Here is a 19,729-nt window from a genome sequence, read left to right as displayed (position 1 = left end):
ACGCGATTGATCTTGTGCCCATCGCGTCCTTACCAAACCTGCCCCACTACCGGATAGAGCCGCAGAAATATGAGGAGCTACTATGTCAGGTCCGTGAACTTCTCGCAAAGGGCCTCATCCATGAGAGCCTCAGCCCTTGCGGTACTCGCTTTCCTAGCCCCGAAGAAAGATGGCATGTGGCGCATGTGCTGCGACAGTCGTGCCATCAACAAGATAACGGTCAGATATCATTTTCCTATTCCTCGCGTACAGGACCTCTTCGACATGATGGCCGGCGCCACTATCTTCTCAAAGATCGACCTCTGAAGTGGCTACCATCAAGTTCGGATTCGTCCGGGGACGAATGGAAGACCGCCTTTAAGATAAAGGAAGGTTTATATGAGAGGAGAGTCATGGCGTTCAGCCTCTTCAACGCGCCAAGTACCTTTCAGCGACTCATGAATGAGGTACTGCGCACGTTTATCGAGAGATTTGTCATCGTCTACTTCGATGACATCCTCATATATAGTCGCTCATGAGAGGAGCATCTCGACCACCTTCGGCAGGTTTGCACCATCCTTCACGAACAACTATAAGCACACCCTAAGAAGTGTAGCTTCCTCACTTCAGAAGTTGCCTTCCTCGAGGTCATCGTATCTGCCCAGGGCGTTGCCGCAGATCCGAAAAAGGCTCGAACCATCACGTCGTGGCCATCGCCGACAAGCTTCTACGACGTCCGGAGCTTCATCGATCTCGCAACCTTCTATCGACAATTCGTACAGAACTTCAGTTCTGTCACGGCTCCCATCACCGACTGCCTCAAGGTAGAGCCATTCACTTGGACGCTGGCCACCGAACGTGCTTTTCAGCACGTCTTATGGCTGCCCGACTTCGGGAAGGTGTTCGAGGTTACATGCGACGCCTCCAACGTCAGAATCGTTGGTGTACTTAGCTAGGGAGGCCACCCCGTCGAATTCTTCAGCGAAAAGCTAAACGACACGAGACTTCGCTATTCCATGTATGATAAGGGGTTATATGCCGTTAGCCAGGCACTAAAGCACTACCGGCATTATCTCCTATCGAGGGAATTCGTGCTTTTCTCGGACCACGAGGCGCTCAAGTACTTGCACTCATAGTAAAAACTGAGGGATCAGCACGCAAGGTGGGTCGAGTACCTCCAGGATTATTCGTTTGTTATCAAGCACAAGAAGGGCAAATATAATGTCATCGCTGACGCACTCAGCCGGAGAGCCCACGTGCTCAATGTCATGAAGGTGAAGATCGTAGGCTTCGAGACCATCCGGGAAGGATACGACATCTGCCCTAATTTTGGGTCGATCATCGCAGAAGTTCGACGAGGCCTGTCTCGTGACTATCGGGACTATGTCATCACTGACGACTACATGCTTTACCAAAACAGGTTATGTGTGCCTCTCACATCCCTACGTGACTTCCTCACTTGGGAATGTCACGCTGGAGGTCTTAGCGACCACTTCAGTCGTGACAAGACCATCGCTGCCGTAGAATACCAATTCTACTGGCCCTTGCTGAAGCGCAACATCGGCAACATCTTTGCCCAATGCTGCGTCTGTGCCTTGGCCAAGCAGGTCAAGAAGAGCGCCGGGTTATACACCTCGCTACCGACGCCCAAGCGTCCCTAGGATGACGCCAGTATGGCCTTCATCCTAGGATTACCCCGAACCACACGATGACACGATTCCATCATGGTCGTCGTCGACAGGTTTTCGAAGATGGCGCACTTCGTGCCTTGCTCGAAGACGTCTGATGCCACGGAGGTTTATGCACTTAATCTTTTGAGAGATTGTGTGCCTCCACGGCCTGCCAACTTCGATCGTGTCTGACCGAGATGTGCGCTTCATGAGCTACTTCTGGAAGACCTTGTGGAGTCTCCTTGGCACGAAGCTCAAGTTTTTGACTGCCTACCATCCTCAGACGGACGGTTAGACGGAGGTAGTCAATCAAAGTTTGGGCAACCTGCTTCGGTCCTTAGTTGGCGAAAACCTCGTGACATGGGATTTGATAATCCCTCGCGCCGAATTCGCATATAACTCCTCGGTGAATCGAACCACTGAGTTGAGTCCTTTTGAGATCGCCTATGGCCAGGCCCCTTGTCGCCCACTAGACTTAGCACCCCTAGACCCTCATGTTAGGGTATCAGAGGACGGTCTTGCATTCGCCCAGCATGTTTCCGCATTGCATCAACATATCCATGATAGGATTAATAGACAAAATGTATTGTATAAGCAAGCTGCCGACTTGCACCGCCGACCCTGAGTCTTCGATGTGGGAGACCTAGTGATGGTTAGGCTTATTTTGGAGAGATATTCTCCCAGGACGGCTACAAAACTACATGCTCGTAGTGTCGACCCATTATCAATCCTCCGAAGAGTGGGCGATAATGCCTACGCCGTCGAGATTCCTCCTATGTGGGGAATAAGCTCCATGTTCAATGTGGCAGACTTGGCTCCGTACCGAACCCCTTGTCACCCCCTAGACCTAGCCTCTCTAGACCCAATCACTGTAAGTGAGCTTATCGCGACCACTCCCCCGATTATTTCACCTGATTGGCACAAGGCAATCAGCTGTGTACTGCAGGAGATAATTGACTATGCAGGGGCCCAAGTATCGAGAATGTTTCTAGTGCGGTGGCTGGGATTGACCAGTGTGGACGACGCTTGGATATCAGAAGCAGAGCTCCGCCGCTTTCGACCGGATCTACTCCAGCCACTATCCTTCATCCCACCTAACTCGTCGGAGTCGAGTTCTTCCGACCCCGGGAGGATTGATGGTGCGGCGCATCCCAAACCCCTAGAAACATCTTCAGAGACATCACCATCATCATCATCATCGCTGACAGTTTGCGTTCAGCCTGCCCGGCAAGTCCAGGCAACGGTACCTACACCCAGATTCAAGTATTCCGGGTGACATGCACGCTATCTTCATTTTTTTTTAGTTCGTCATTTTTAGTTAGTCGCTTTCATTTTTAGTTTGTCGTTCATCATTTCGATCCCCGTTACGATCCTGTTGTAGCGAGGGGAGATTCAATCTATAAGGATCTTCCCCTCCACCCTCTAAGGGGATGAACCATCTCTCCCCCCCCCCCCCCCCCCTTCTTATTTGGTTTATTTTGTAGTTTTAGGGGTCCATCCATGTCCCCCTATAAAAGGAACGATGGATGCCCTAAAAGAGTTACCCTTTGTTTTGTTGAAAAAAGAATTCTCACGAGAGAAAAGAGGGGTCATGATCCACGAGGAAGACAAAGGAAGAAGGAAGGAGGAAGAAGGAGAGGAAGGAGAAGGAGGGGAATGGAGCTGCGCCGCCAGCCTCTGCCGCCACCGTCCGAGCCGCCCGTGCCGCCCTCGCGCACGCGCCGCTGCGAGCCACCCGCAGCTGCTGACCCTCCTCCCCGTGCTTCACCCCTCTCTCCCGCGCGCGGCGTCGGCTCCGGCCACCACGGCCGCCGCTTAGCTGCGCTGTGACGCCACCGCTCGCGCGCGCGAGATCGGGGTGCCGCCGACTGCCGTCGTCGCTCACCTGCATGCGACTTTGGCATCCGCCATCGCGGCTGTCCTTCTGCTGCGCCGCGACATTGCCGCCCGCGCGTGGACTTGCGGCACCAGCCAGTCGCTACCGTTACCCCTCTCGCGCCCGACACTGGCTCCGCCCGCCGCGGCTTCTCTTGTGCTGTGCAGCAACCGCCGCCTACGCGCACGCCCACAGCGCAGTCTGCCGCTGCCGCCGGCCTGTCGTGAATCAACGCCGCGCCCTCGCGGCACGACCTGCTGCCGCCGTGCACCTACTTACGCGTCGGCGTCGCCCGCCTGCACGCAACCGGCACCTCCACGTCACTCCAGCCATTCTTCCCGGCTAGTAAATTCTCCTCCGTGCCTCAGCTCCATCGTCTCTGACGATACCGCACCAGCCCGATGAACGAAGCCGAGACGTCCGTCCCCGGACAATGACGAGGTATGCCTGCTCCGTCACCATCTCTTATCTTTTTCAATGCATTTTCAGTTTGCCTCCACCGCGCTCGGGTTAGACATAGGTGAGCAAGATAGGTTGAGTGAATTACATCGAAAGACAAGAGCGTCTTACCTGTTTGGTACGAGTCAGGTTCGCCCGTCCCGTGATTGCAACGCTCGGCGGGGTTACCCCGTTCGGTGCCGTAGCCGTCCTCGTCTCCTTGGACGAAATTCAAAGGGTCTACCTTACCTGCCCGGGCGACTTCGTCGATTTTCTGGACGTTGGAAATTCCTGTGAGTCGGCACTTGCACGTACCATAATTTACCACTTTTGTATTCCCATCGTCATTCGCTCATTTGCATTCACCGTTAGACGACGCCCTATCGTAGTCTGACTTTTCCCACCTTTCATCGGCACCGAACCATCATATTCAGTGTCGATCAGACGACGTCTTGACGACGTCCTGCATTATGTAGCTTGGCACCTCACGGATGGAGACTTGACCTACCGATTGGGTTAAATAGATCTAACATTAATTGAAGTCTATATTATGATATAGTTAATTAATTTTGAAGGCCAATAAAGGTTATTGGCCACTGGAGTCGTTTACTAGACTGATTCATGGGCCTAGAGGGTCACTTTGGACGTAGGAAGATATACTTTTAAGTTTTGTGGGTTTTTATGAAAAATACCCACTGAGTTTGAATAGGTAAAGGCCATGATCATGGGCACGTTCAAGGGCCTTCCTTCTCTTCTCCCTTATCCCCATGGCTCCTCTCCATGCCCGATGCGATCGAGACTATGTAACGATGACAATGGAAATTGAATGGAGCTTGTCAAGGTGAAGGAGGAGATTCAATGTGCCCATGATCGCGTGGATACATCTTGAGGCTGAACACATGAGCAGCTCGACTCATCTTGCTCTAGAATCTAAGAAATCATGGATGCAAACCGTGCACATGTGCTTCATTTCAATATTTTTATTGATGTCGTTGCGATTCCGCTATGTCTTCCGCTGCAAGGAATGATCATGTTGATCCAGATCGAACCCTCTAGAACCTAATTATAATCATAAGAATCAATAATTCCAAACTTATAATCACAAAAAAAGATATTCCGCATCAGTCTAGGAGATGTGGTCGATGTCTTGAGAATCACTAGAAAAATTAGAACATTTATAAATGCAACCACCAGAAAGGGGGTATTTTGAAATTTTTATTTATTTATCTGATTGATAAAAAGATCTGATAGATGATTACATCACATGAAAATGATGAAACAATCAACTCTTTTGTGCATTTCAATTCTAAACAAGTATTTGTGTGTCATGCTTTCACCACAAAGCACCACAAAACTGAAATGGATCTATGGGTATGACTGTCTATCATCATTTTTCTGTTCTTTCTTGGAATTAGAGCACATAAATATTATGAAAAAATAAAGTATTAGAATTTGGAGTACTTTATTTGAAATAAAAAATATCTAAGATAGTTCAAATTGGTAGATAATTAAATAGTGTATTTGATTATTTTCATTAGAATGTAAAATCTAAGAAAATGTAAAACCTTTCCCCTTGTCTATCACTTTCTGATGTCCCCAAATACTTGAAAAGACTGATATGAATACAAATGAAATTGATATTTATCCAAAAAAGAAAGAGGTGTAATAAAATAAAAATGCATACGACTTTTAGTTGACTAACTTATCATATTTTAACCATGATAGATAAACCAATTCCCTGCCACAAAAGTTATGCTATTTTTTATTTTTTGGTACTTATTTCCTTGATGTAATACCAAAAAAAGTTCTCCATAAATTTAAGTAACAATATTTGTAATTAGAGTACATTCAAAGACATGATCTCAACTCATAGATTATTGTTGACTAATTTTCTTAATCAACCATAACAGCTTGCTCTAGATAATACATTTAGTATTATGGTTTATGTAACTCATTTTAGAAGCTAATATTTACCTCAAGACTTCCAAATTCATTTTGTAAACAATTCCTCATGCACCTTTGCTCGGTGACCTTAATTTTCCCCTAAATTACTTACACATATTTCATTTTGCCTATACTTGAACACTTTGTATAGATTGATGAGTTTAATCTATTATGATACATGTAGCTCATTTCAGAAACTTATACTTACTTCAAGACTACCACATTCATTTTGTAAACAAATGCTCGGGAATGACCTTACAATTTCCTGAATTATTTGCACATCTTTTTGGTGGCGTGGACGCCAACGCATCGACACTGGACGCGCCGCCACCTTCAACTAAAGTCAACGTCTCCGCTACGGACACACCGCCACAGTCAACCAATGTCAACGCCTCCGCCACGGACACACCGCAACCATCATCGAACAAATTCAACATACCGGCGGTATGCACGTCTCCACGCACGCATGCTCCTTCACGCATCATGACACATCACCAATGGCAGATCAACAACTGCCCCTTGGCGTGACACGAAGCACATCCCTCGTCTTTAACTTCTCGTCATTAAATTGTGTTATCTCTTTCCTCCAAGGCCTATATGTATAGGCCATTGTTTCAAGAAACAGTTAGGCAGTCATTATTCAAGAATTTTATTGTTAACTCTTCTTAGAGGACTGCCCAGCCTCCCTATCCCTCTCCAACCCTACCTCAGCCGCCTCCACCGTCGCCGCCGCCACTGCCTCGCATCGCCGGCCACCTTCTTCTCCATCTCTCTCCCTCTCTCTTTCTCTCTCTCCTCCTTCCCCCTTCTCTTCCCTCGCCTTTGGCAACCCAGGGCAGCCACCCCAAGCCGCCCAAGGCTGCCGCCCCAGGCCGCCTAGGGCAGCCGCCCAAGGCCGCCGCCCCAGACCACCCAGGGCAGCCACCCCAGGCCGCCCAAGGCCGCTAATAACACCCTAAATTCGGTCTTTATCTCATCTTATTAGCACAATTTTATGCATTTAAAGAGCTTAAAATGGGGTTGTTATCATATATTTACATGAAAATAGTGTTTTCAAGTAATTTCTGATTTTCCCCTAATTTTCTGTTAATTATATGAATTTTAAAGGAATTATTGAAGCTCGAAATAACTATTTTTGAATGAAAATGGCATATTTAATATTTTATTTCGACATTTATCAGCATGGGAATGAATCATTGAATTTTCTAGAATTTTCTAGAATTTTTTACGAATTTTTAGGATTTTTCTGAGATTTATTTGAAGAGGAAATGCATTTATTCTAAGAAAAAAGGTATATTTATAACAGAAAAAAAAGTATTTTTACTATTTTTGAACTTTCAAGGGCCTTTTTGCGAACTTTCGTTACAAAAAGACCCTGAAAACAGCTCTCGGTCGCCACTGCAGGCGTAAAGATCCAATTTAAAATAGTTCAGGGTTTAATTGCAAATGTATTATTAATTGTTTTAATATTTCAGAGAAAAGCGGAGGAGAGAGAATGCGAAAAGGGGTACATTTATAAATATTTTTGGGCGGCGTCCATTTGCAACTTCACGTTTTATTAAGGGGTTCGCTGAAAAAAAGGGTGAAAGGATAAGTCCAGTGTCGACGTGGAGCTATGAGGGCCGTTGGATGAGAATCCAACGGTGTCGCGCACACGTCAGCTGCAAGAGGTAAGTTCACCGCCCACGCTGCACGTACAACGCGCATGCACGGGCTGTGGACTGAGTAATGGATAAACGCACGTTACGTGTGTATCGAAATGTATAAAAAACGCGCTTTTTTGAATTTTCGTTTGTTTTCTTATTTTCGCCAGGGGGTACGTGGCGCAAGGAGAGAGAACCTGCCTGAGGAATTTGAAAAGTCGCCTCCAATGGACGGGCGACACGTCAGCCTGCGGTTAAAAAATATAAATTAATTAATAAATGAATTAATAATCCAATGGTTAACATTGGTTTAACTTCATTTATTCATAATTTTTGATCCAGAAGTCCGATTGAGATGATTTTTTTATGGATTTGTTCGTCTTGATCCCCTCTTTCTATCTGTATGGTTGTATCATCAAGATCAAGCTTGTATAGATAGATATAGACTAATTACTCATTAAAGATAAAATGGTCATTTGTTCCATTTTACCTAGGTATAAAAGCCGAATTTCGAGGAGGGGGTCATTCTTGATGGTTCTCTATCACAGCTGCAAGACAGAGAGGAGCCCCAGCCTGGATCAACCCTTTTGGTACTTTTTTCCCTTCATTGTATTTGAACTTTGATGCATTTTGAATGAAATTGGTTAAGTTGTTTGTTTCTTCTTCTCGATTCTAATATGAACTTCTAAATCGCTTGGCTTGAGCGGCATGTACAAGCCCTGATTAGGATTGAGAGGAGAAATTGAGGGATTTACCCAAGCATTCAGTTGCATTACCAAAGAAAAACTCTAAAAAAAATTAGTTTTAATTCTTAGGAGATTGAATTACCCATTTCAGTTCTGAATTACCAAAGTTGCAAAAACAAACCAAACTCAATTTAAAAATTCCCTTTTAACCTCTCTAATTGACCTCTTGGATCCTTTCATTAGGATCAAAGAAGCCAATTTAGAGTCCATAATTCTTCTACTCATCTCACCTCTTCTACCCCCCTTTCTAAATTCTCATCTAATTAGGGTCACTTGATCCTCATTGAAGATTAAATTCACTCTAATTAGGATTAAAACACCAAAAAGATCATCAAATTGAATTTCTTACTCGCTTCCCTTGGACGACACTCGTACTTATCACTATACATCTTAAGTAGAGTTTTTATAAATTTTATTGCTTAAGCCAAAATTCACAACGACAAGGGCTAAAAATTCATAATTTTTACCCCTATTTTCTGCTTATCAGCCGCCCAGGGCAGCCACCCCAGGCCGCCCAAGGCCGCCGCCCCAGGCCGCCCAAGGCCAGCCCGCCCTAGGCCGCCCAAGGCAACCACCCAGGCCGCCCGGGGTAGCCCGCCCTTGGCCACCCAAGGCGCCACCCCAGGCCACCTAGGGCAATCACCCCCGACCGCCGAGGGCAGCCAACCCTTGGCCGCCCAAGGCTACCGCTCGGACTGCTCAAGGTCGCCTTCCCACCGGTACTCGCGCACGCCATCCTTGACTGTGTCCGTTCATCCGACCTGCTTTCAGCCATCGCCGTTCAACGCCCGGAACGCCCAGACTATTTCGTCCAGTGGGCCGCTCAACGCCCGGATTCGCCCAGTCTTGTCACGGTCAGAATTCCCCGTAACCTCTTCACGCACTACGGTGTCGAGGTACACCTGAACTCTTTGATGTCGAAGTGTTCTCCGTCCAGTATTCCACGAGAAGTCTCTACTGCCGTCAGATTCGATTTGATTTGGATTTTCCTGCAATTCTCTTCGAGAGTTTCTTTCGTGACGTGAATTCGGGTATTGATTTTGGTGCCTTGGCATCGTCGCGGTGGGTGAAGACAGTACTCCCGCCCTCGACGAGGATCGGAGCTGCACCACCAGTATTTCATCGGTTTTAAGCTCCAAATTCGTGTGGATTTCTGTGGTCTGTTTTATCCCTCCATACAAACCCGTCTAGCACCCTTTACCCATCGTCATATCCAACCCCTCTGTCGCCCTTCTCAGTAGCTGTCCTACATCTCTTTCATTTAACCTACACTTGAACATTTTTGTATAGATTGATGAGTTCAATTCTAGGCTCTCCAATTCCATTCAATAAAGTTCTTGTTATATTAGCTTGTATTGTGTACAGTGTACAGGAGCCGTTATGAACATGAGGTTGAGATAATTCGGAGTTCTTAATTAACAGATAATCAGAAGAATTTTGGGGGAATATCCCTGGCGCTGCTCGCCCTATTTGAACAAAGTTCGCAGCTTCTGATCTTTCCCCCTCGGGCGATCGCGACCCATTTGAATTCGGTTTCTTGGAAATCGTGGGCAGTGGTTGAAATTTCAAGGGTACCCATTTCATCATCATCATTATCCACCTCCTCGTCGATCTTAGGCCAGATGGAAGCCGCATCAGATTGTGCTGCCATCGCTATGTCGACCCTTGTTCTTGAAGAGAAGGTAGCGCGATCTGTCTCAGCGAATCTTTCTTGTTCAACCCATTTACGGAGCTCTCTGCCCTTTACTTCTTTCGAGGTCTTCTTGGATCTTTAGTGACGTTCGATTGATTCGTGGGTTCTTTTGAGGTGTTTTTACCGAATGAATATGACCTTTGATGTTAGCCTTCTTGCCTGATCTTGGATTACCAGATTTGTCGTCCATTTTAGGGCTAGAGATTTGTTTTTCTTGCAAGATCTTGCAGAGGTTAGATTAGATTTTAGGGTTTCCGAAGGGTCAGAAGAATGTTCAGGTTAATAGAGGTCAGAGAATTTTATGAATCCTCTTTGTGTCGTTCTTGCTAGATCTTCAATAAATTACGGCTAGAAATTTTCTTTCAGGTTGTAAATTTCGTCGAGGAGGAGGAAATTAATCAGACTGTTCCTCAGGAGTCTGTCAGAAGCGGCATTTGCGCGATTTGTCTGGATAAGATCGCGCTTCAGGAGACCGCCCTTGTAAAGGGATGCGAGCACAGCTACTGGTTTGTCTTTAACATGTCTGATTTTTATTCTGATGTTTCGGTTGAGTTCTACTGTTTTTATATAAGAATTTTTTTCGGCTGATTTCTATTTGTCATACGATTTCATGATCTTTGTATTGATCTTTCAAAACAACAGCCAAATTTCCGACCCGCGAGGAACCTCTTGTCTGATTGGTTTGTTATTTTTTTTAACTGAATAAATTAGTATTTTTGTTCCATATATGTACCTGTACGTCGTTTTTCGAGTTTACTAACATCATAAATCTGAAGTTGTTTCGATTGATGTTGATTACTGTAGAAATGTAGGAGAAGCTCATAATCTGATGTGACTAATTTTATTTCTGTTGGAATCAAAGGGAAAATGCGAACATAGCTGTTCTGCTTGCATATTGCTTCATGAATTTTTTGTTTTTACATTCGCGGCTTACTAAAGCTGTTACCAGTGAAATTCGTGCCATATTCTAGGGAAGGTTGTGCATCGCATAAATTCGCACAGATGAGAGAGAGAGAGAGAGGAGAAAGCAATGCTATGGGGAGACAAGAGAGAGAGGGGCGAGACTGAGAGACATTGAAGGAATGCTATTGGGAGAAGAGAGAGAGAAGAGCGAGAGAGGGAGAAAGAGATAGGGAGAAGAGAGAAGGAGAAAGTGGTAGGGTGAAGAGAGAGAGAGAAGAGTGAGAGAGAGGGAGAAAGAGATGGGGGAAGAGAGAGGGAAAGAGGAGCAAGAGTGAGAGAGAAAGCTGTAGGGAGAAGAGAGAGTGAGGAGCGAGAATTAGGGAGAAAGCTGTAGGGAGAGGAGAGAGGAGCGAGAGTGAGGGAGAAAGCTATAGGGAGAAGAGAGGAGGGCGAGAGAGGGAGAAAGCAATAGGGAGAGAAGAGAGAGTGAGTTAAAGAGAGAACAGCGAGACATCATGCAAGCGAGAGAATTGTGATCAATATAGAGGGAGAGAAGAGATTGGTAGTGAGTGAGCGAGAGAAGAATGCTCGAGAGAGAGGGAGCAAAAATAATTTTTTAAAAATATTCGGACTGGATCGCACATTCACAATGCATAGGCCTCTGTGTGGTGTGTGGTGCAATTTTTCTGGTGCGTGTCCGATGTGCGGTTTTAAATTCAAACCGGACTACACATTGCACCAAAATCGCACTGGTTGCAGGATAGGACCTTCTCTACCATATTCTAGTTTTTTATGGGTAATATGTCGTCTCCCTTTTGTCCGTAAGCAGAGCATTCGGAAAGCATATGTTGAGTAAAAAAATTGAACATTTTTGTGCACAGATTTTTTTAATTGACTTTGGGCACTCAAGTAAAGGTCGATGCATTCCTTTTTTATCGCTCGGCTCGTTGAAACTTTCAGCCAACTTTTATGTATATTTTTCCTCACATGACCAAAGGATGTTTATTCTTCGTTGGTCTTTATTATGGACTTAATTATCCTATTAGGTGTTGATCCGGGTACAGTGCGTGATTATGAAAATTGTTGATCTTTCAAATCATTTGCCAAATTTTCTGATTGGTTTGTTATTTTTTTTAACTTAATAAATAAGTACTTTTGTTCTTTATATGTATCTATAACGTCGTTTTTTGGGTTTACTGCAGAAATATGAAGTTGTTTTGATTTATGTTGATTACTACAGAAATTCAGGATAACCCCATAATCTAATGTTTCCAATTGTATTTTTGGTTGGGAATAGGGAAAAAATGCTTGCATATTTGTGCCCTATTCTAGTTTTTTTATGGGTAATATGTTGTCTCCCTCTCGTCTGTAATCAGAGCATACGCAAAGCATAAGATGGAGTCAATAATTCGAACATTTTTGTGCCTAAATTTTTCTAGTCGACTTTGGCACTCGGCTCTTTGAAACTTTCAGCCAACTTTTATGTGTATTTGTCCTCAATTTTTTTGGCCGAAAGTTCTCGTTTTTCCTCACATGATCTAAAGATGATTATTTTTCATTGTTCTTTATTCGGGACTTTAGCATTCTTCTAGTTGTCTATTACTTATCTTTTGGTTTTTGTGGGTCATTCTCATAGCGTTGGGTCTTAGGTGCAGAATGACGATCTGGTGCACATCGTTTTGACATGAGAACTTATTTTTATGATGAAAAAAACTGATTGAGCTCAATCACTTTTGGCCAAAGCAGGGATTTTGATCTTCAGCCTCGTTGGCGCCTTTTCCATGGGCAGTATGATGAAGAGAGAAAATTTCCATTCTGGACTCCCATGCTTCATATGTTTTTACAAGAACACCACTCGTTTTATAATTATCTATGTTTCGGGTCATAGTGTACGATGTTAGGTATGTGAATAGATGAACAAGTGGTGCATATTGTTTGGAATGCTAAGCAGTAATATTCTTTTCAATGTCGTTAATTTTGCTTTGATCATATATGCACAGAGTAGTCATTATCTCCCCACTGGATGCAGAAAATGTATATCTCTTTAGACAGACTTCAATTGTGTCCGCAAAACATATAAATTCCACTCTTAACTTCTATCATCCCTTAAATTGTCATTTGATAAAGATATTACAATTTTCTCCATATTTCAGTGTAACGTGTATCCTGAGATGGGCATCGTACAATAGCAAGCAACCGACCTGCCCACAGTGCAAGTTGCCGTTTGAGTTTCTTGTGGTCCATCGCACCCTGGACGGATGGTATTTCATCTTATCTCTCTGAATTTGCTAAAGTTTCATGAACCTAATTTTAATGAAGTCCTGTTCCCTCTCTTTGGCCTTGCAGCATCCGTGACTACATGTTTGATGAAAGCGTGTGTCTCCTCCTGAGAGCCCAATGGTTTGTGCCCCTGTCGGTACCTGCTGATGGCGTTCTTACTGCTGACGAGGATCTCAGTCATTACCAGTATGATGTTGACTTTGATGAGGAATACGATGATCATGACGAGGATGAAGTGGAGAACTACTATATTTCCTCAAGGATTTCCACTCTGCTCATCAGGAACAGGCGATGGGGAGAAAACGGCTACATAAGGGGCGGTCGCAAGCAGGCAAGACCTGTAAATCCCCTTCCTCACTCTGTAGTGTCACCTGGGTCATCTTCTTCGTCTGCGAGCTATAAAGGCAAGGCTACGGCTACGGTGGTAGGGTCTAAAGCGCCTGCAACTATGTCACGGATGGCTGAGCCTAAAGTGTTGGTGGGGGTGACAGTCACCGGGGAGGAAGCATCTGAAGTGCAGACAGCAACAGCAGGGATGACTGAGACTAAAATGCCGGTAGGGTTGGCGGGGCCAGAAGCATCTAAAGCATCTGTGTTAGCAGCAGCCGCTGGGAGGCGAGCCAAAAGGACAATGAAGCGAGAGGCTGCGGACAAAGTAGCTGCTGCAAAGCATAAGCAGCGCCTCGAGAGGCTTGGCCGGGTTTAAGAAAAGGAGAGAAGAATATGTACATACATGCACATTTGGACAAGGCAAGGCGAGGTTAGTGATGACTAATGCTGTGTGCTTGTCCATTTCCCCTGCTCATCTTCAATAAGATGTGTAAATATATTGCACCCCTGACTTGACTAACTGACTCTTATGAAAAAGACGCCTATGAATGGTAATCATCATTCCTTTCGCTGTATTTGTGTTCTCCTTTTCCCGGAAATTTGATCAGCTGCTGGTGTTTTGGAATTTGATTGCTCAGAACAGGTATAATCTGGATAGAAGAAGAGTATGGAGAAAAGAAGATTACTGGTGATATATAGAGGTACCAAAGTTTCCAAGAGAATTATGATTGGACAGCAAGGCAACATGGTGGTTTTTTAGAAGGTTGGATCCAAATGGATGAGAGATTAGGGAAACGGTAAATACCAGATAGCTCGGGGTAGAGAGGGCGAGAGAGATAGAGAGTAGTAGCGAACTTCTCTTAAATAGGGCTTTTGGTTCTGACAACGTCTGGCAACCGAGAAGTGGGCACTTTCCACTCAATGTTTGCTCCAAGGAGGTGTGAAGTACTTTAACAGGTTTTAAAACTGCTGTCAGCTGGATTACAAGGTGAAGCTGAGACTGAGCTTAGAACTGTGGTTTACTGTCATTCTGTCCAATTCTGCTCAAGCTTTTGAAGTGGCCAAAATCATATTTATGAAAAAAAATTATTAATAAAATGGGCAGGTGTAATTAAATGTCACACTTTAGGCCCAGCCATCGGTGACATAGTTGCAAGTGCTTTAGACCCCACTGCTGTAGCCCTAGCCTTGTCTATATAGCTCGCAGACGAAGAAGATGACCCAGGTGACTCTACAGAGTGAGGAAGGGGATTTACAGGCCTTGCCTGCTTGCGGCCACCCCTTATGTAGCCGTTTTCTCCCCATCGCCTGTTCCCGATGAGCAGAGTGGAAATCCTTGAGGAAATATAGTAGTTCTCCACTTCATCTTCGTCATGATCATCGTATTCCTCATCAAAGTCAACATCATTCTGGTAATGACTGAGATCTTCGTCAGCAGTAAGAACGCCATCAGCAGATACTGACAGGGGCACAAACCATTGGGTTCTCCTCTTCCTCCTATTCTTCCTTCTTTTCCTTCCTCCTCCCTCCTCCCCCTTATTCTTCTTATAATTATTTTCCTTTTCCTTCCTCTCTATCTTTATCTTTTCCACCTACAGTCCTTAATGTAGTCGTTTGTTTTCTTCTTCTTTATATTTTTTGCTTATCCTCCTCATATTTTTCTTCTCTTTTTCTTCCTCCTTCAGCTTTATCATCATCATCTTCTTCTTCTTCTTTTCCTTCACCTTTCTTGTTCTCCTTTGTCGTCGTCTTCTTCTTCCCCTTCTTCTTCCTCTTCTCCTTTCTGTTCTTGTTTCTCTCCTTCCTCTTCCTCTTATTTCTCCTATTCTCCTTCCTCTTATTCTTCTCCTTGCTCTTTCTATTTTTCTCTTACCTATTCCTAATTACTCTAATTTATCATTTTTCTTGTTTTGCTTATCATTTGTTTGGGTAAATACTGTAATTTCTCATTTGTCTTGCTCCTATTCCAAATTTTTTTATTAACTTTAATTTATTATGTGTCTTTGTCTACTTTAATGCTTTGACTACTGTAATTTATCAGGTGTTATGTATTCCGAATGCTTTCTTAATGCCTTGCTTCACTATCAGATTGTATTAATATTCCTATATGTTCTAGTTGTTGTATTTATAAAGTATGCGCATGGATATATATGTCAGATCATCCTCGTATGATGTTTCAGAATTATGACCGCATCTACTTGTAATGTGCTGCCCCAAGTCACTTTTGGGGTGGAGACTGATGTAAGACGACGGTCAAAATTGACATTTCGTGTTATGTCCAGAGGATAAACTCTAAATGCGATGTTAATGAAGTGGAATAATGTACATCAGTCGTCGGATGACCCGAGAAGCATATCAATTGGACGACACATGACGGGTTTTTGTCACGATCAAGCTCCCAATGACCCGCGTGATCGGCTCGAGGGGACGACGTAGTGGGGGACGATTCTAACACGCAAATGATGGCGAATTCTAACACAGTTAAGTTCACTCGGGGTGAAAGAACAGTCGGTGATCCAAGAGGTAATAATACTGCGAATATAGGGGAAGAAATGGACCTGTAGATTGTGCTTCCGAAGCTTGTGGTGGTAACCCGTCGTTGTAGATGAGAATAGGTAGACATCGGAGAAGATTGATCAATTGATCATAATCAACCTGGTTCTGTTGATTTAGCTCCGGATAAGCGCTGATAACAGCTGTCGTAGGAAGATCCGGTGCTTGTGTGTCCATGCTGGATCAAGTCAATGACTCAGAAGGGAATTTCCACGGGCGATTTGCTCATACAATACTCACGGTATCAATGACTTTTAGTAGACCGTAGAAGATGCAACCCCAGCCCAGATTATTGACCGGAGAGGGCATCGTCGCTGTTGATTTCAACCAAGGAGATCGATCAAAGCCAACACGGCACGTTGGCGAAGTGGCAGATCATCGATTGATAGCCGGGATGGAATCGGGTCGAGTTACAAATATTGACGCCTGATCTATCCTGGTTGTTCAGTTCCAAGGTGGTACAGTGGAGGAAAATTGATGCAAGTCCGCCAAATTGAAGCAGCTGATCCACGATCTATAGCGTGGAAAATCCTTACAGAAATGGGGCAGAACTCCGGTAAAGTTGGAGAGGGATGGCCGCGGCAATAAACGATAAAGAAAAATAAGAGGTAACACGACGGTCGGGCATGTAAATCGAAGGGCGAGGAATGTAACACATCGCTGGATTGCCGAGATTACAAAGTAACCCGGGCGAATGTTTTCTTCGTACTTACAGGGATCAATCAACAGCGGAAGGGCCAACGACCTGTCTGGATTGATTGCGATCGGAACGACAGCGTGTTGATGAATCACAGCAACGACCCAGAAATTTCGTCAGAGCGTGGAATTTAGAAGGGCCGACTTCAGTTATTGTTCCTCTCCATAGAAGAAAGGATCGACGAAAAGTTCAGAGAAACCCAGAACGATGGGCTTTCTTCTTCTTCTTCTCTCAATAGTAGTAAACACGGCAAGAAAGGACTTTTCCAAATGAAAACTAAATAACTACCAGTGAACAACACAGATCTGGAAATTCTTCAGATTGACCAAGCCTCCTGTCCAACGTCCACCCCTCCCCCTTCTTATAGAGAGGGGGTGGCAGTTGTGGTTGGCCCAATTGGACCCCCTTTTAAGGGAAAAGCCTATGGGGCTTCCTCTTAAAAGGGCTCTTTGGGGGAGAAGAAGCCCAACATGGATTTCCTCCCCCTATAGATGGCAACTAATCGTAATTAAAATAAAACTGCATGCAGGAGGGTGGTAGTCACGCAGGAGGGGCGGCCTGACAATCCAAAGACGACGAAAATGAAAAATTATATACAGACACACGACATGAAGTGAGATGATGATGCCGCTTCTCAAACCTGATAGTGGAAGCGTGGGTTCTTCACGTCGGCTCGGGCTCCGCGAGGTAGCTGGTGATGGGTCAGGGCTCGATCAACTGGATGGTCCTCCATCAGAGACCAAGACCTCAAAGATGCAGGTTGGAACATATTGTGGCGCCCAAAGTCATCGACGATAAAACAGATCAGTCATCCTAGATTACTTCACACCAATTGGTGATGGATACTCCACATGCCTATTATTTATTGAGAATAACCCTCACAATAAGAATAAATCGATCAAGCGACAACCGTACATGATCAATAATGTCTTTTCGAAATATTTAAGGTCTTGTCATCTTTCATGAAGTGTGGAGCAACAACCACCCATAACGAAGGCTATGGGTGTCGAAACACATAATTCACACACTTGAAGACTAGTCATCATGTATTATGATATTGTCATAATTTACAAAGTCATTGCATGTATTTGGGGACTTCATTATAAACATCACACATGGATAATAATATATACATGTTTATTTCAATGGAATTAAACAAATCATTGAAGTATGTTCAGATATTATGTGGCTTGAAGGCCACATAATCATGTGTTGTCATAAGGTCAACATATGAAAAAAAAAAAAAAATCAACCTTATAATTTAGGCCTAAGATTTTATGGCTAACATTTGTTTAGTCAGGTCTACATTGTGACCATTGATAAGAGGATGTTAGCAGTGATTTTGAAGAAGATAAAGAGAACCAACCCAATGTTTATCTCCAAGAGAGATGTCCCATGTGTCATGCACATCTTCAACCTCTTTGTCCAAGGATCAATTAAAAGTTTTTCCATTCCCTCTGCTCACGTGATAGTGTTCAAAGAAGGCAATGTGAGGAGGTCAACTGTTTAGCAGTGATGCAGATGACTTGCATGGAAAGGAAGTATTAACACCTGGTGATACTAAAGGAGGACGTCATTTGTCATGCTTGGGAGATGTGGCGGCGAAAGTATGGATGTTAGTGCTTGCCATTTGAATCTCTGTCCAAAGGTATGACATGTATGCCAAAGTGTGTGAAGAGGATCCCGATGGTGAAGATAGTAACATGATCATGCTAGACTGTTCGCTATTGGGAAAGCCTCAAAGAGTTTCACAATTGCTATCTGCTGCAGTGATCAAATTTGATGTCATTGAAAAAGTCTCGAAGAGTTTTAGCACTAAATAGAAGTAAAAAATAATGTCAAAGGATGAATGGGAGCTGGTGAAAGAGTTTTGGTCACATTCTTGGATGATTTTGTGTCTCTATTGATTATCTTAGCTCGAAAGAAATTCCGGCCGTGTGCAATGCGATATTCATTATCGAAGGTCTCTAAGAGAATATCTACGATGTTGTTAGACAAATTTAAGAGGGGACATTTTTCTCATGCGTGAGGAGGTATTTGCATGAAGGAGATCGCTCCAACATGGCCCTTGGATGCAAGGTGATGCAATGCAAGTTGGCGCAATCACTGTAGTGGCATTAATGGACCCATTCCATCAAGGCTCCATGCTCCACGTGAGAGTGAAAGAGATAAAAAATTCCTATATCAGATCTCTCCTATCATGTGACTCATTCTCTCCTACCTATATAGTGCTTGTTATCGCTCATTCTATTGAAGCTGAGAATTCTTTAAGCAAAATAGTTGGCATCTTGGGTACAGAGCACTATGTTAAAAGTCCATCATACCCTGACTTTTTCAAGGTCAGCTAAGGATGAGTTCAATAGATATCTGCGAGAAGTCGAGCCTCATTAGGATGTTTTTATGCCACTCCCTTGGTAGGCTGACATAGGAGTGAAACACTTCCCCTTGTGTCAACTACAAGATATCTGTTTGTGCGACAAGTGCTTCTACGGAACAAGTTTTATTTACAGAGGAACCTATCTTCACGTATAAGAGTTCACAAATATCATCATGCTAAACTGTTGAATCCGTGTGGTATAATGATGTTGGATGGACTCCAATGGACAGAATGATGAAGATGGCGTTGTTGCAACATGTTGAGGTTTAATCTCTAATGACCATCATATTTATTCATCATCCTTGACTATTAGGTGATGACTAAGTCAGTAAAAACATCTGATAAACTTGCCTTGGACTCCTTTAAAGACAACAATAATGGTGGAGGCGTAGCAGTTGGCATGACGAATATGGATTAATCATTTATTTATGCCAAAAACAACTCTCAAATTCATGGCTATGATGACAGCTTATATGCTTTAGATTTCAAATTCATGACTATGATGACAACCCACACATATAAACTTATATTGAAATTGAGATGGAGTGTATTAATAAGAAACATAGAGTATAATTTAAGGAACTACTTCTAGGGAAAGGC

At 44.0% G+C, this 19,729-nt stretch overlaps 1 protein-coding gene and 1 long non-coding RNA gene across 2 annotated transcripts; one reads left to right on the top strand and one right to left on the bottom strand.

The window, feature by feature from the left end:
- The first annotated feature begins 9,779 nt into the window (after positions 1–9,779).
- Positions 9,780–14,077, top strand: LOC144711653 (uncharacterized). The gene is made up of 4 exons (XM_078585652.1): positions 9,780–9,978; positions 10,356–10,495; positions 13,046–13,153; positions 13,239–14,077. Exons 1-4 carry the CDS (start codon positions 9,919–9,921, stop codon positions 13,876–13,878), a joined length of 948 nt encoding a protein of 315 aa, XP_078441778.1. The 5' UTR covers positions 9,780–9,918; the 3' UTR covers positions 13,879–14,077.
- A 1,711-nt stretch (positions 14,078–15,788) lies between these two features.
- On the bottom strand, positions 15,789–17,147 carry LOC144711654 (uncharacterized). Its single transcript, XR_013583628.1, has 2 exons — positions 16,296–17,147; positions 15,789–16,233 (listed from the first exon to the last, which is right to left on the bottom strand). It is a non-coding gene; the product is annotated as an uncharacterized LOC144711654 (long non-coding RNA).
- Between the last annotated feature and the right edge of the window lie 2,582 nt (positions 17,148–19,729).

This window comes from Wolffia australiana, chromosome 14, assembly GCF_029677425.1.
Source record: "Wolffia australiana isolate 7733 chromosome 14, ASM2967742v1".
NCBI classification, from domain to species: domain Eukaryota; kingdom Viridiplantae; phylum Streptophyta; class Magnoliopsida; order Alismatales; family Araceae; genus Wolffia; species Wolffia australiana.
The sequence above is the reverse complement of the archived record's forward strand: the minus strand, read 5'-3'. Positions and strand labels throughout refer to the sequence as shown.